Source organism: Larimichthys crocea, chromosome III (genome assembly GCF_000972845.2).
Source record: "Larimichthys crocea isolate SSNF chromosome III, L_crocea_2.0, whole genome shotgun sequence".
Lineage (NCBI taxonomy): Eukaryota > Metazoa > Chordata > Actinopteri > Sciaenidae > Larimichthys > Larimichthys crocea.
The window spans coordinates 3,452,588-3,465,603 of NC_040013.1; the positions used below are offsets into that span (position 1 = coordinate 3,452,588).

Below are 13,016 nucleotides of genomic sequence, written 5' to 3' on the forward strand. Positions count from 1 at the left end.
GTTAACAGCTCAAACGTTCTATTCACGGAAGTTACGTAACGTTTTGTACGTTAGCTCAAACAGTATTCACGGAAGTTACGTAACGTTTTGTACGTTAGCTCACAGCTTAGCTCAGCACCTACACCATCATCATCTTCTTCATTTTCTGGACCAAATATGCCGAGTGGCAAAAACTTCAGGAGGAGGAAGGACTCCTCAGATGTGGAGGAGGATGAGACAACCGAAGAAGTCAGGTGAAGTGTTTTATTTACGACGTAAACACAAAAACAAAACATGCGACACACACGTTAGCTTACGTAGCTTACGTAGCTAGCTCTTTGAGCTAAAAACAACAATTACCTTTTTATATTTTCACAAAATACAACTATAATACAGACTACAAATACAAACGAATCAAAGACAGTCATGCTGTGTACTTGTTGATAAGGTGAGTAAACAAACACAGCAGAGACAGAAAGAACATATGTGACAACACAAGTAATCAGAAATCAGAAATACTGATTGTTGTGTTTTTTAACATGTGTTATTTAATTTATGTGTCTTTCTTTTGTCGTTTAGATCAAAACTAGAAGAGGCTAAAGAGCTTCAGAGTTTGCGGAAACGACAGACCGGAGTCAGGTAATGTGAATGTAACACATGAGATGCTGTAACGCAAACAAAAATCTAAAAGTTAAAGTCTCTGAAACACATTTCCCCCCTTTTTATTTAGTGTGACCGCCCTGCTGGTGGGAGAGAAGCTGCCACCAGAGGCTGAAATTGATGTAAGTGACCCTCGTTTGATTTCAGTTTACTCAGATTAATCAGTGTTGTAGCCAATTTTTATATGTGTGTTGTTGTTGTTGTCACCTGCACAGCTGATCACATGGGAAGGTAATCACAGGATCCAGGTTTAGCATTTATTGGGGAGTCACAGGTGGACTTCAAGTTCCCTCAGTTGACCCTTTTTGGTTGTTTGGACCCCCTTATAATCCTCACTGCCATTCGTACTCCTAGATGCCAGAGGAGTTATTTATGCTGCTTCTTTCTAGTACCTGAAGACACATGACACATTCAGTCTTCCATCGTTGTTCTCAGTAAAACAAAACTTGCGGTAACTGTCTTCATATTTTTGCAAGTTTGGCCTTTGCATCACTTGTTGAAGTGGACGGACTTGTGTCCATTTTTCTAATTAGATCAGCTGCGGGAGCTGCAAGTGCGTCCTCTGGTCCCAGGCAAAGAGACAAAGAGTCATTTCAGGAGTTTTTAATGTCCTAAACCTAATGTAAGTGAGCGCTATTGAATGACATAGTGGTTCCCATTCAAAGTTATGTGCTTTTTAAATGATACGCCATAACTTTAGTCATTTATCACTAATTCTTTTTGCGGAGCCCCAACCTATGGCTCGTGGACCCCAGTCTTAGAATCGTGGATTTTAGGATGATTACTTTTAAAGCCCTGAGATGCCTCGCCCCGAGTTATTTAGTCAAACTTTTAGTGCCCTACGTTCCCTCTCGTTCCCTGAGATCTTCAGATGTGTCACTCCTGATCATCCCACGGTCCAAATATATCTACAAAGGTGACAGAAGCTTTGCAGTCAGGGCTCCAAGACTGTGCCAGAACCTGCCTGAAGAGATCAGATCTGACTGTTTTATGTTCCATGTCATATGTCAAGTTTTTAACTCATTGTTATTGTGGTTTGTTTTATTGTAAAACACTTTGTAACTGTGTTTATTATTATTATTATTGACAGAATGACCCTTTTAAACTGAAGACTGGAGGTGTTGTAGACATGAAGAAAGTCAAAGACAGGAACAGGGACATGTAAGTAAATCTGTGACTGCTTTAAATGTTCTAATGCAGTGTTATTAACACATTGTGTATGTTTGTCATCACAGACTGATTTGACCTCTGATGTGTTCCCCACGCAGGACAGAAGACGAGACGGACCTCAACCTGGGCACGTCCTTTTCTGCTGAAACCAACAGAAGAGACGAAGATGCAGACATGTACGTCATGACATACAGACACACCCTTAACTGGAGCACTTACTTCTTATTTTTTCTGCACATATTTACATGTTAAACTTCAGTATTCACACATGGCTTACCTGCACGTGGAGGGCCAGTATGCTTGGTGTAGATGGCTTTCCAGTAGTTAAAGCTGCTTTAGAATGACATGAGATACAACAACATTTGGACATTCATAAATGTATCCTCTCAGGATGAAATATATCGAGACAGAGCTGAAAAAGAAGAAGGGTTTGGTGGAAGCCGAGGAACAGAAAGTTAAGGTGAAGAACGCAGAGGACCACCTGTACGAGCTGCCCGAGAGCATCCGAGTCAACTCTGCCAAGAAGACGGAGGAGATGTTGTCCAATCAGATGCTGAGCGGGATTCCTGAAGTTGATCTCGGCATTGAGTAAGTCTAGAAGAGTCTTTCTCTGCATTGAGATACGGAAGTGAGCAGCCGACAGAACGGTTCCAACTTTGGCACTGACATCGTGTTTGTGCGATTTTCTTTTCTAGTGCAAAGATCAAGAACATTATCTTCACAGAGGAGGCAAAGGCCAAACTTCTGGCAGAGCAAAGGAACAAGAAAAAAGACCACGGCACATCGTTCGTACCCACAAACATCGCTGTCAACTACGTCCAACACAACCGCTGTGAGTTCTTTTCTCATTTTATATTCATTTTACAAAGTCCAGCATCCCCTTAGCGACATCATAGGATAGGGTATTATTCCAAACCTGGTTAAATTTCCTTTTAGTGTCATTTATTCTGGCTGTTAAAGAAGCAGCCTCAGCCACTCTGTATTCTAGTCTGCGAGTACTCCTCTGTAATAAATCCCCATGATCTGCCGTGGTAACCTGTGGAGGCAACAGAGACCTGTCTCCAAGGAGACACAGTCGTGGGGATTCTGGTGTTTTCCCCCGGCCACCTGACACCTTGTTTCACAGAGGACTCTCCCACGTAGCATGTAAAGATGTTCCCGTCTTCTTCTTTCACTCCCAGGACTTATTATCCTGGCTGTAACCCGTTTCATCGAGTCTGGTGGAGTTCACTCCTTGCATCCCGCTCACATTAAGACAACCTTCTGCCGTATTTCTTCCTGAATGTCTAAATCGTGCTTAAACCCACTGAGTGTTGTAGTGTGGGGTTTCTGCCGTGCCAGCCTGTTTTACCGTCTTACAGTTGTCTGCTTGTTTCCATAGATAGATATTTCCACAGATGTTATGCTGCTTAGAAATTCCACCATCACTGGTAACACCATAGATAGACTGATGGTGCTTATCTTACTCCACGCTGAGGTTAGGAAAGGTTAGATTTTTTCTTATGAAGCAGTGAGGTCATGTTGATTTTGCAACCTGAGCACAGCCTGATCCACCTGAACTGTGGTAATCCCCTTTCTAGTTTCAATCTGCAAACGTTTGGATTGTATTAGCGAGAGAGGACACTCTGAGGCTTTGAGAGGTGAAAGGTTGGTTATAAATGTCTTTTCTCAGTCTATCATGAGGACGTGAACGCACCACAGAGGCACCACAGACACCGAGAAGAGCCCAAAGCGAGACCGCTGCGTGTGGGAGACACAGAGAAACCAGGTCCAGAAGGTAAGACGCTGTAACGACAGTGTGTTCAACTGTAGATTAGTAAGTTCAACACTTGTTTCCATGAACTCTCTGACTACTTTTCTGAAACCTATCATTTGACTCCACAGCGTCGTCTCCGCCAAACTACCGCAAACGCCCAAACAACGAAAAGGCCACAGATGACTACCATTACGAGAAGTTCAAGAAGATGAATCGACGATATTGAGGAGCTGGATTCTTTGTTTTTAAGGATGAATTCCTCATGACAGTGTTTTCTAAAGATTGTAAATAAGTCCATGTGGTCGTCTGTACACAGTAGATTTACTTTGTCTGACCAGAATCTGTGGAGGAATAATGTAGAAAAGGTGCTGTTCCTGAACTGAATGAGATTTTTGCTTTTTAAGTTCAGTTAAGTTTTGACTTTTTGAGTTGTGCAACTTTTGTTTTTAGGGAACAGATTTGATTAAAAACATGAAACCACAAGATTGGAGCTGTTCTTTAATGTGACCAGTGCTTGGAGGAGTAAAAAACATTCACAAATAAACATCCGATACACAATACTGAAGCAAAGTCCATCATGAGAATATAAAAATCATCTACTGGAATGTACTAAACTGTCTTTAGCGTTGTATTTATATACAGAGTATATAAGTCTGGAGTCATTTAAACTGAGGAGGAGGTTACATCTGATACATTTCACACTTTATTTTCCTGTTTATGCACAAATAAATCCATAATGCCAAAGCTTTAGTCCATGACACAAAAAACAGTGAGCGATCTAATCAAACACTGGTGTGTCACGGAAACTAAATGAGTTCCAATCAGTGTCCAGTTTCTCCTCATGGTTTCTCTATAGACGACGTCGTCCCGTGTCCGTTGAGGTGGTGTTGGGGGTTTGTCTCCTGTGAAGGAGGTCCCTCCACGTCCTCCCGGTCGCCCTGTGTCGAGCTGCAGCTGCTGCCCGGGGAGGCCCAACTGTCTCGCCGGCGGTAGGCGTCGCACAGCGGCAGATCAGTGCTGTCCCACTGACTGTAGCTTTGCGGAGCGGAAACCAGTGCGAGGCAAAGAGTCAGCGCAGCACAGAAAGAGAGGAGCAGACGAGAGCGGCAGGTCAGAATAAGCACATTCATACAACACAGAGGGGGCACACATACGATAGAAGCATGGAGGTTATGCAGGAGCACTGGAAACTGGATTGTCAACTAGAGGTGTGACCTGTCAACCGTTGATTTCAAGTTCAGCAAAATAAAAAGAAGGTGCAATTAGTTGCTGATGGAGGAGAAAGCAGAGTGAGTGCAGCGAGGAAGGAAGGGCCCACACCGAGCATGCTCCGGACAGGACTGAGAGAAAACAAGACAAACTACTGCAGTGTTTTGTCTCGGGCTTTATTTCTTAAAAATCACTCTGGGTCTACTGGCACAAACTGGTACACATGTACAAGCGCACCACGTGTGATGGCGTGTATGGTTACAGCTTGAGTCACGCGTCGGGTCTTTGAGGACGGAATCGACCTGATCGCTTCAACAGAAAACTCCTTAAAATCTACCACACAGGTCATCACCCTTACATTTGTCATTTAAATACTACGTATAAATAATCTTTAAAGAGTGACACGATTATAAAAAATCTATATTCTCATAAAGTTTCATTTCAATTCTTCTAAAAAGGGAGTTTCTCTACAAAGCTTTGTGTTGCAATAAAAATCCATTGATAGCTTTTAAGTGTATTTTAATATCATTACTTTAAAATATTTTAGTTGTAAATGAAGTGGGAGTAAAGGCCTTGTTACTGAACATTCTTCTAAAGCGTGCATCTTCTCCCATGTGCAGATCAGGAAACTCTGACGAGAGTCTGACCAAAAAAACATGTTGAATTGTCGTAGTTGAAGTTTACACTGCTAATATTCAGCTGCGTTCACCTTTAACACTGAAGGCCTCTCCGTTTAAACCGGACACACGTCATAGAGCAATTTAAAAAAGTCAAGGCACTTTAAGTAACAATGTAAAGACACTTAGTGAGATGAGCTCCATCACGACAACCTCACAGAATGATTGGTGTGGATGGATGAATGGTGCTGTTCGGCAGAACTTAAACCCTTCCTCGGGCTCAGCAGTGAATAGTAAAATGGTGAGGCAGTACATGGAGCGGCAGGATGGGTGGAGGAGGGGTGGGGGTGTTTGGCATGTATGAGCCTACTTGTACCTGGAGGAGTAATATTCTTCCTCTAGCTCATACAGGTCGATGGCGATCTCGTCGCGGAGCGAGGTGAGCTTCTTGTCGCACTCCTCCTGCAGCGAGCGCAGCTGCTGGTTCTGGAGGCTGATGGCGTCGTTCACGGAGGGGAAGTCGTTCAGGATCAGGAACTGCTTCAGATCGGACACCAGCTTCATCAGAGACTCGCCAGCTCGTACCTGATGGATACAAACGACAACCGGAGAGGGGGAAACAAAGACATTCTTAAAAGTCCAGAAGCTGTCACAGAGTCTTCACTTCTGGGTGGACACATGCAAGAGGATCTGTGATGTCTGCAGATATAAAAGGTAACAAAAACACTATGAGTCTTACTTTAAGACGATTAAAACAAACATATTATATTCAATATGAATACTTTACTCAAACCAAGATTTACTTTATTTTAAACTTGTCAAAATTTATGCAAAAACATCAGGAGGAATCTAGAGGAAATGTGTTTAACGACGATAATCTACAGTATTTACAGTCACTATCTACCTCTCTACTTCATTTATACTGTATATATCCATATGCAGCATGTCTACATACACCCCCAACATACTGCACTCTGCATTTGCCATATTTATACTGTTTATGTATTTTAGATTTGCTGTATTTTTCTTAGATATCTTTTTAACTTGTGTATTTATGTATATTATTATTTGCACCAGGGATATGAGGGAAACTCCATTTAAATTCTCTGCATGTCCTGTACATACGGCAGCATTGACAGACCTTTTGCATGCTGCGTTGTAACGTAGTCCTGTCTGCATTATGTTTTATGTTTCATGTAGCACCACGCTCAGTGGTCGGAGTTTCTCTGTGCAGCTCGGTGAATTCACTTCATCCTCAGCCTCTCTTACTCCCGGGGTCCACCAAGGCTCTATCCTCGGGCCGATTCTCTTCTTGCTATATATGCTGCCATTAAGTATAATCTTTCTTTTCATTTTTAATGCCGATGATGTTCAGATCTATTTCCCTTTGACATCTAATGATTCTGTACAGACAATGCCTGATTGTCTAATCGATGTTAAATCCTGGATGACCTCAAACTTTTTGATTCTAAATGAAAACAAGACTGAAATCATAATGTTTGGATGTGGCGGCCTCTCGGCTCTGGAATAACTTGCCCATCTGAGGTTTTTAAATCCTCCCTAAAAACACTTTTTCTCCCTGTCTTTAACCAAGTTTAAGTATCTTAGCATTTATTTAAACCTTTTGCAATTATGGCACTATATTTACATTATATGTAACAACCTGTTTGGTCAACCTCAGTAGTTTTTAAATGTCTTTTATAAATAACTAAAGGAAGAGCAGGACATCTCATCATAACAAATCAAAAACATCTCACAGCTGTTCGCACTCACAATGTTGGCTGCTCTCACGTGCATCTCATAGTGGTCCTGCTCCGCTTGGGTTGCCCTGGAAACCTGCGTCTCATCCTCTATCTGTTCAAAGGAAACAGTGTTTTATTTAATTATTAATTAATGAATGAATGCATACTGATGATGAGTGTGCAGAGACGGACCTTGGCGGTCTTGATGATCTCCGTGAAGTTGTCCAGGATGGACTTGATGTCGTCCTTCAGCCTCTTGTTGTAGTTCTGCAGCAGAGTCTCTTTGCTCTGAGGGAGAACTCTCTGGGTAGCCATGGCAACGCCTCACCTGTCCACATTAACACACACACACACACACGCGCACATGCATTTAATTAAAAAAAACTAATTAATCAATTAAACAAACCAGCGCGAGAGACACCAGCCAGCATCAACAAGGCGCGTGCTTCTCTAACACACAAACAGCTCACGCGCACTTTATGTATTTAAACATCAGCAGTACCGCATGAATACGTCATAACGCACGCGCTGTGCGGGTCAGTACTCACCTTTTACCGCATGGTTCGTGAACAAAGAGTTTTAGACAGAACCAGAACCAGCACACCGCCTCCTCTTCTTCTTCTCTGTGCTGTTTAACGGTGACTAACATCCGGTGTGTCGGTGTATTGCTGCTCTCTAGTGGATGATCAGTGATGCAGCACGCGATTATTATTCATATTCATTTTTATTTTTAATTAAAACACAATAAAAGCCACTTTTAATTTAGAGAAAAAGGGTCGTTTATTATCCAAATAATGCTTTTTTTCAGTGATATCAATGCATTAATGTTTATTCTTAGACAATTTCTATAAATATTAATTAATATTCATTTGTATTTTTATTTGAAACACAATAAAAGTCACTTTTAAGTGAGAAAAAAGGTTGTTTGAAGACACTTATCTTTTTAACGTCAGTAGCTCAGTCCATTTTTTATTTTATTATGTTTAACCTGCCTCCGGTGTTTCCTCACTGCAAGAGGATGAGATGTGTGAAGCACTTTGTGTTTCATATTATTCGTGCTATGCAAATAAAGTCAGATTGATTGATTGATAAAGATACAGCAGTTTTAGATTTAGTTATGTTATGTTTGATTATAGCACAAATAAATTCATAAACTACTGGAAATAATGTTTTTAATCACTGCTTATTAATAAATAATGACTGTATGAATTACATGTGGTAATCCCCTTCTAGTTTCAATCTGCCAATCCGTTTGGATTGTATTAGCGAGAGGACACTCTGAGGCTTTGAGAGGTGAAAGTTGGTTATTAATGTCTTTTCTCAGTCTATCATGAGGACGTGACGCACCGCAGAGGCACCACAGCACCGAGAAGAGCCCAAAGCGAGACCGCTGCGCGTGGGAGACACAGAGAAACCAGGTCCAGAAGGTAAGACGCTGTAACGGCAGTGTGTTCAACTGTAGATAATAAGTTCAGCATTGTTTCCATGAACTCTCTGACTACTTTTCTGAAACCTATCATTTGACTCCACAGCGTCGTCTCCGCCAAACTACCGCAAACGCCAAAACAACGAAAAGGCCACAGATGACTACCATTACGAGAAGTTCAGAAGATGAATCGACGATATTGAGGAGCTGGATCTTTGTTTTTAAGGATGAATTCCTCATGACAGTGTTTTCTAAAGATTGTAAATAAGTCCATGTGGTTGTCTGTATACAGTAGATTTACTTTGTCATGCGTTTGTCTGACCAGAATCTGTGGAGGAATAATGTAAGAAATGTCAAGTGCTGTTCCTGAACTGATTTTTGCTTTTTAAGTTCAGTTAAGTTTTGACTTTTTGAGTTGTGCAACTTTTGTTTTTAGGGAACAGATTTGATTAAAAACATGAAACCACAAGATTGGAGCTGTTTTTAATGTGACCAGTGCTGGAGAGTAAAAACATCACAAATAAACATCCGATACACAATACTGAAGCAAAGTCCATCATGAGAATATAAAAATCATCTACTGGAATGTACTAAACGTCTTTAGCGTTGTATTTATATACAGAGTATATAAGTCTGGAGTCATTTAAACTGAGAAGGTTACATCTGATACATTTCACACTTTATTTTCTGTTTATGCACAAATAAATCCATAATGCCAAAGCTTTAGTCCATGACACAAAAAACAGTGACGATCTAATCAAACACTGGTGTGTCACGGAAACTAAATGGTTCCAATCGTGTCCAGTTTCTCCTCATGGTTTCCTATAGACGACGTCGTCCCGTGTCCGTTGAGGTGGTGTTGGGGGTTTGTCTCCTGTGAAGGAGGTCCCTCCACGTCCTCCCGGTCGCCTTGTGTCGAGCTGCAGCTGCTGCCCGGGGAGGCCCAACTGTCTCGCCGGCGGTAGGCGTCGCACAGCGGCAGATCAGTGCTGTCCCACTGACTGTAGCTTTGCGGAGCGGAAACCAGTGCGGGCCAAAGAGTCAGCGCAGCACAGAAAGGAGGAGCAGACGAGAGCGGCAGGTCAGCATAAGCACATTCATACAACACAGAGGGGGCACACATACGATAGAAGCATGGAGGTTATGCAGGAGCACGAAACTGGATTGTCAACTAGAGGTGTGACCTATCAACCGTTGTTTCAAGTTCAGCGAAAAAAAAAAAAGTGCAATTGTTGCTGATGGAGGAGAAAGCAGGTGAGTGCAGCGAGGAAGGAAGGGCCCACACCGAGCATGTCCGGACAGGACTGAGAGAAAACAAGACAAACTACTGCAGTGTTTTGTCTCGGGCTTTATTTCTTAAAAATCACTCTGGTCTACTGGCACAAACTGGTACACATGTCAAGCGCACCACGTGTGTAGGCGTGTATGGTTACAGCTTGAGTCACGCGTCGGGTCTTTGAGGACGGAATCGACCTGATCGCTTCAACAGAAACTCCTTAAAATCTACCATACAGGTCATCACCCTTACATTTGTCATTTAAATACTACGTATAAATAATTTTAAAGAGTGACACGATTATAAAAATCTATATTCTCATAAAGTTTCATTCAATTCTTCTAAAAGGGAGTTTCTCTACAAAGCTTTGTGTTGCAATAAAAATCCATTGATAGCTTTTAAGTGTATTTTATATCATTACTTTAAATATTTTAGTTGTAAATGAGTGGGAGTAAAGGTCTTGTTACTGAACTTCTTCTAAAGCGTGCATCTTCTCCCATGCTGCAGATCAGGAAACTCTGACGAGAGTCTGACCGAAAAAACATGTTGAATTGTCGTAGTTGAAGTTCACTGCTAATATTCAGCTTTAATACTGAAGGCCTCTCCGTTTAAACTGTACACACGTCCTAGAGCAATTTAAAAAAGTCAAGGCACTTTAAGTAACAATGTAAAGACACTTGTGAGATGAGCTCCATCACGACAACCTCACAGAATGATTGGTGTGGATGGATGAATGGTGCTGTTCGCAGAACTTAAACCCTTCCTCGGGCTCAGCAGTGAATAGTAAAATGGTGAGGCAGTACATGGAGCGGCAGGATGGGTGGAGGAGGGGTGGGGGTGGGTGGGTGGGGTGTTTGGCATGTTGAGCCTACTTGTACCTGGAGGAGTAATATCTTCCTCTAGCTCATACAGGTCGTGGCGACCTCGTCGCGGAGCGAGGGTGAGCTTCTTGTCGCACTCCTCCTGCAGCGAGCGCAGCTGCTGTTCTGGAGGCTGATGGCGTCGTTCACGGAGGGGAAGTCGTTCAGGATCAGGAACTGCTTCAGATCGGACACCAGCTTCATGAGGCTCGCCAGCTCGTACCTGATGGATACAAACGACACCGGAGAGGGGGAAACGAAGACATTCAGTCCAGAAGCTGTCACAGAGTCTTCACTTCTGGGTGGACACATGCAAGAGGACCCGTGATGTCTGCAGATATAAAAGGCTCATTCTAAAAGGTAACAAAAACACTATGAGTCTTACTTTAAGACGATTAAAACAAACTATTATATTCATATGAATACTTTTAAGATTTTCTTTATTTTAAACTCTAGTGGAGATCCCAAACTTTTCAAAATTATGCAAAAATATCAGGCTGAGTCTGGAGGAAATGTGTTTAAGACGATAATCTACCGTATTACGTCACTATCTACCTCTCTACTTTATTTATACTGTATATATCCCTATGTAGCATGTCTACATACACCCCCCAAAGTCTGCACTCTGCATTTGCCATATTTTTACTGTTTATGTATTTTAGATTTGCTGTATTTTTCTTAGATATCTTTTTAACTTGTGTATTCATGTATATTATTATATTTACACCAGGGAATTCTCTGTACATACGGCAGCATGACAGACCTTTTGCATGCTCGGTGTAACGTAGTCCTGTCTGCATTATGTTCTATGTTTCATGTAGCACCACGCTCAGTGGTCGGAGTAGTTTCTCTGTGCAGCTCGGTGAATTCACTTCATCCTCAGCCTCTCTTACTCCCGGGGTCCCCCAAGGCTCTATCATCGGGCCGATTCTTTCTTGCTATTATGCTGCCATTAAGTACATCTTTCTTTTCATTTTTAATGTTCAGATCTATTTCCCTTTGACATCTAATGATTCTGTAAAGACATTGCTTGTGTTAAATCGATGTAAATCCCGGATGACCTCAAACTTTTTGAATCTAAATGAAAACAAGACTGAAATCATGATGTTTGGATGTGACGGCGAACCCTTGGCGCTGGAAAACTTGCCCATCTGGGGTTTTTATACCTCCATAAAAACACTTTCTCCCCCGCTTAACCAGTTTAAGTATCTTGGCATTTATCTAAACCTTTTGCAATTATGGAACTATACGTACATTATATGAACAACCTGTTTGGTCCACCTCAGTAGTTTTTAAATGTCTTTATAATAACTAAAGGGAGAGCAGGACATGAGATGAGAAGGTCAGCAGATGACTCTTCTCATCATGACAAAACAAAAACCTCTCACAGCTGTTCGCACTCACAATGTTGGCTGCTCTCACGTGCATCTCATAGTGGTCCTGCTCCGCTTGGGTTGCCCTGGAAACCTGCGTCTCATCCTCTATCTGTTCAAAGGAAACAGTGTTTTATTTATTATTAATGATTAATATTGATTGATTGATGAGTGTGCAGGAGGACCTTGGCGGTCTTGATGATCTCCGTGAAGTTGTCCAGGATGGACTTGATGTCGTCCTTCAGCCTCTTGTTGTAGTTCTCGCCGCAGTCTCTTTGCTCTGAGGGAGACTCTCTCTGGTAGCCCATGGCAACGCCTACCTGTCCCACATTACACACACCGCGCACCTGCATTTTTAAAAACTAATTAATCATTAAACAAACCAGCGCGAGAGACACCCAGCCAGCATGAACAAGGCGCGTGCTTCTCTAACACACACACAGCTCACGCGCACTTTATGTATTTAAACATCAGCAGTACCGCATGAATACGTCATAACGCACGCGCTGTGCGGGTCAGTACTCACCTTTTACCGCATGGTTCGTAAACAAAGAGTTTTAGACCGAACCAGAACCAGCACACCGCCTCTTCTTCTTCTCTGTGCTGTTTAAAGGTGACTAACATCGGTGTGTCGGTGTGTGTTGCCGCTCTCTATGGGATGTCAGTGATGCAGCACGCGATTTTATTCATATTCATTTTTATTTTTAATTAAACACAATAAAAGACTTTTAATTTAGAGAAAAAGGTTGTTTATTATCCAAATAATACTTTTTTTTCAGTGATATTAATGCATTAATGTTTATTCTTGATATTTTTTATTATTATTATAAATATTCATTTTTATTTTTAATTGAAAACACTAAAGACTTACTTACTTATTAAACACTTTTAATTTAGAAAAAAAGGGTCGTTTATTATCCAATAATACTTTTTTTCAGTGATATCGAT

General features: G+C 41.7%; 2 protein-coding genes and 1 pseudogene across 4 annotated transcripts; 1 reads left to right on the forward strand and 2 right to left on the reverse strand.

Moving 5' to 3' along the window:
- Positions 1–30: 30 nt before the first annotated feature.
- On the forward strand, positions 31–9,030 carry ciiih9orf78 (chromosome III C9orf78 homolog). The gene is made up of 10 exons (XM_027273658.1): positions 31–233; positions 559–618; positions 710–761; positions 1,730–1,800; positions 1,908–1,985; positions 2,200–2,397; positions 2,505–2,641; positions 3,482–3,586; positions 3,694–3,886; positions 8,857–9,030. The coding sequence occupies exons 1-9, from the start codon at positions 157–159 to the stop codon at positions 3,789–3,791; spliced, it is 876 nt and encodes a 291-aa protein (XP_027129459.1). The 5' UTR covers positions 31–156; the 3' UTR covers positions 3,792–3,886; positions 8,857–9,030.
- Positions 4,051–12,666, reverse strand: med22 (mediator complex subunit 22). 3 transcript variants are annotated; one of them, XM_027273677.1, is made up of 5 exons: positions 12,595–12,666; positions 7,326–7,461; positions 7,165–7,245; positions 5,768–5,976; positions 4,051–4,600 (listed from the first exon to the last, which is right to left on the reverse strand). In XM_027273677.1, exons 2-5 carry the CDS (start codon positions 7,446–7,448, stop codon positions 4,405–4,407), a joined length of 609 nt encoding a protein of 202 aa, XP_027129478.1. In that variant the 5' UTR covers positions 7,449–7,461; positions 12,595–12,666; the 3' UTR covers positions 4,051–4,404. The 3 variants fall into 3 exon arrangements, with proteins under 3 accessions (XP_027129478.1, XP_019119459.1, XP_010743801.1); XM_019263914.2 differs by lacking the exon at positions 12,595–12,666 and adding an exon at positions 7,682–7,814; XM_010745499.3 differs by lacking the exons at positions 4,051–4,600; positions 12,595–12,666 and adding an exon at positions 7,682–7,814 and having other exon boundaries at positions 4,930–5,976.
- Positions 9,341–12,376, reverse strand: LOC113745701 (mediator of RNA polymerase II transcription subunit 22-like; annotated as a pseudogene).
- Positions 12,667–13,016: the final 350 nt, after the last annotated feature.

Excerpts from the sequence above, each read along its gene's own strand:
- ciiih9orf78 (XM_027273658.1), top strand. The coding sequence starts at position 157 with ATGCCGAGTGGCAAAAACTTCAGGAGGAGGAAGGACTCCTCAGATGTG. Across the intron at positions 1,801-1,907 it reads AAAGACAGGAACAGGGACAT|GACAGAAGACGAGACGGACC; the intron begins GTAAGTAAATCT and ends TTCCCCACGCAG. Across the intron at positions 1,986-2,199 it reads AGAGACGAAGATGCAGACAT|GATGAAATATATCGAGACAG; the intron begins GTACGTCATGAC and ends GTATCCTCTCAG.
- med22 (XM_027273677.1), bottom strand. The coding sequence starts at position 7,448 with ATGGCTACCCAGAGAGTTCTCCCTCAGAGCAAAGAGACTCTGCTGCAG. Across the intron at positions 7,246-7,325 it reads AGATCATCAAGACCGCCAAG|ATAGAGGATGAGACGCAGGT; the intron begins GTCCGTCTCTGC and ends TCCTTTGAACAG. Across the intron at positions 5,977-7,164 it reads ACGTGAGAGCAGCCAACATT|GTACGAGCTGGCGAGTCTCT; the intron begins GTGAGTGCGAAC and ends TGTATCCATCAG.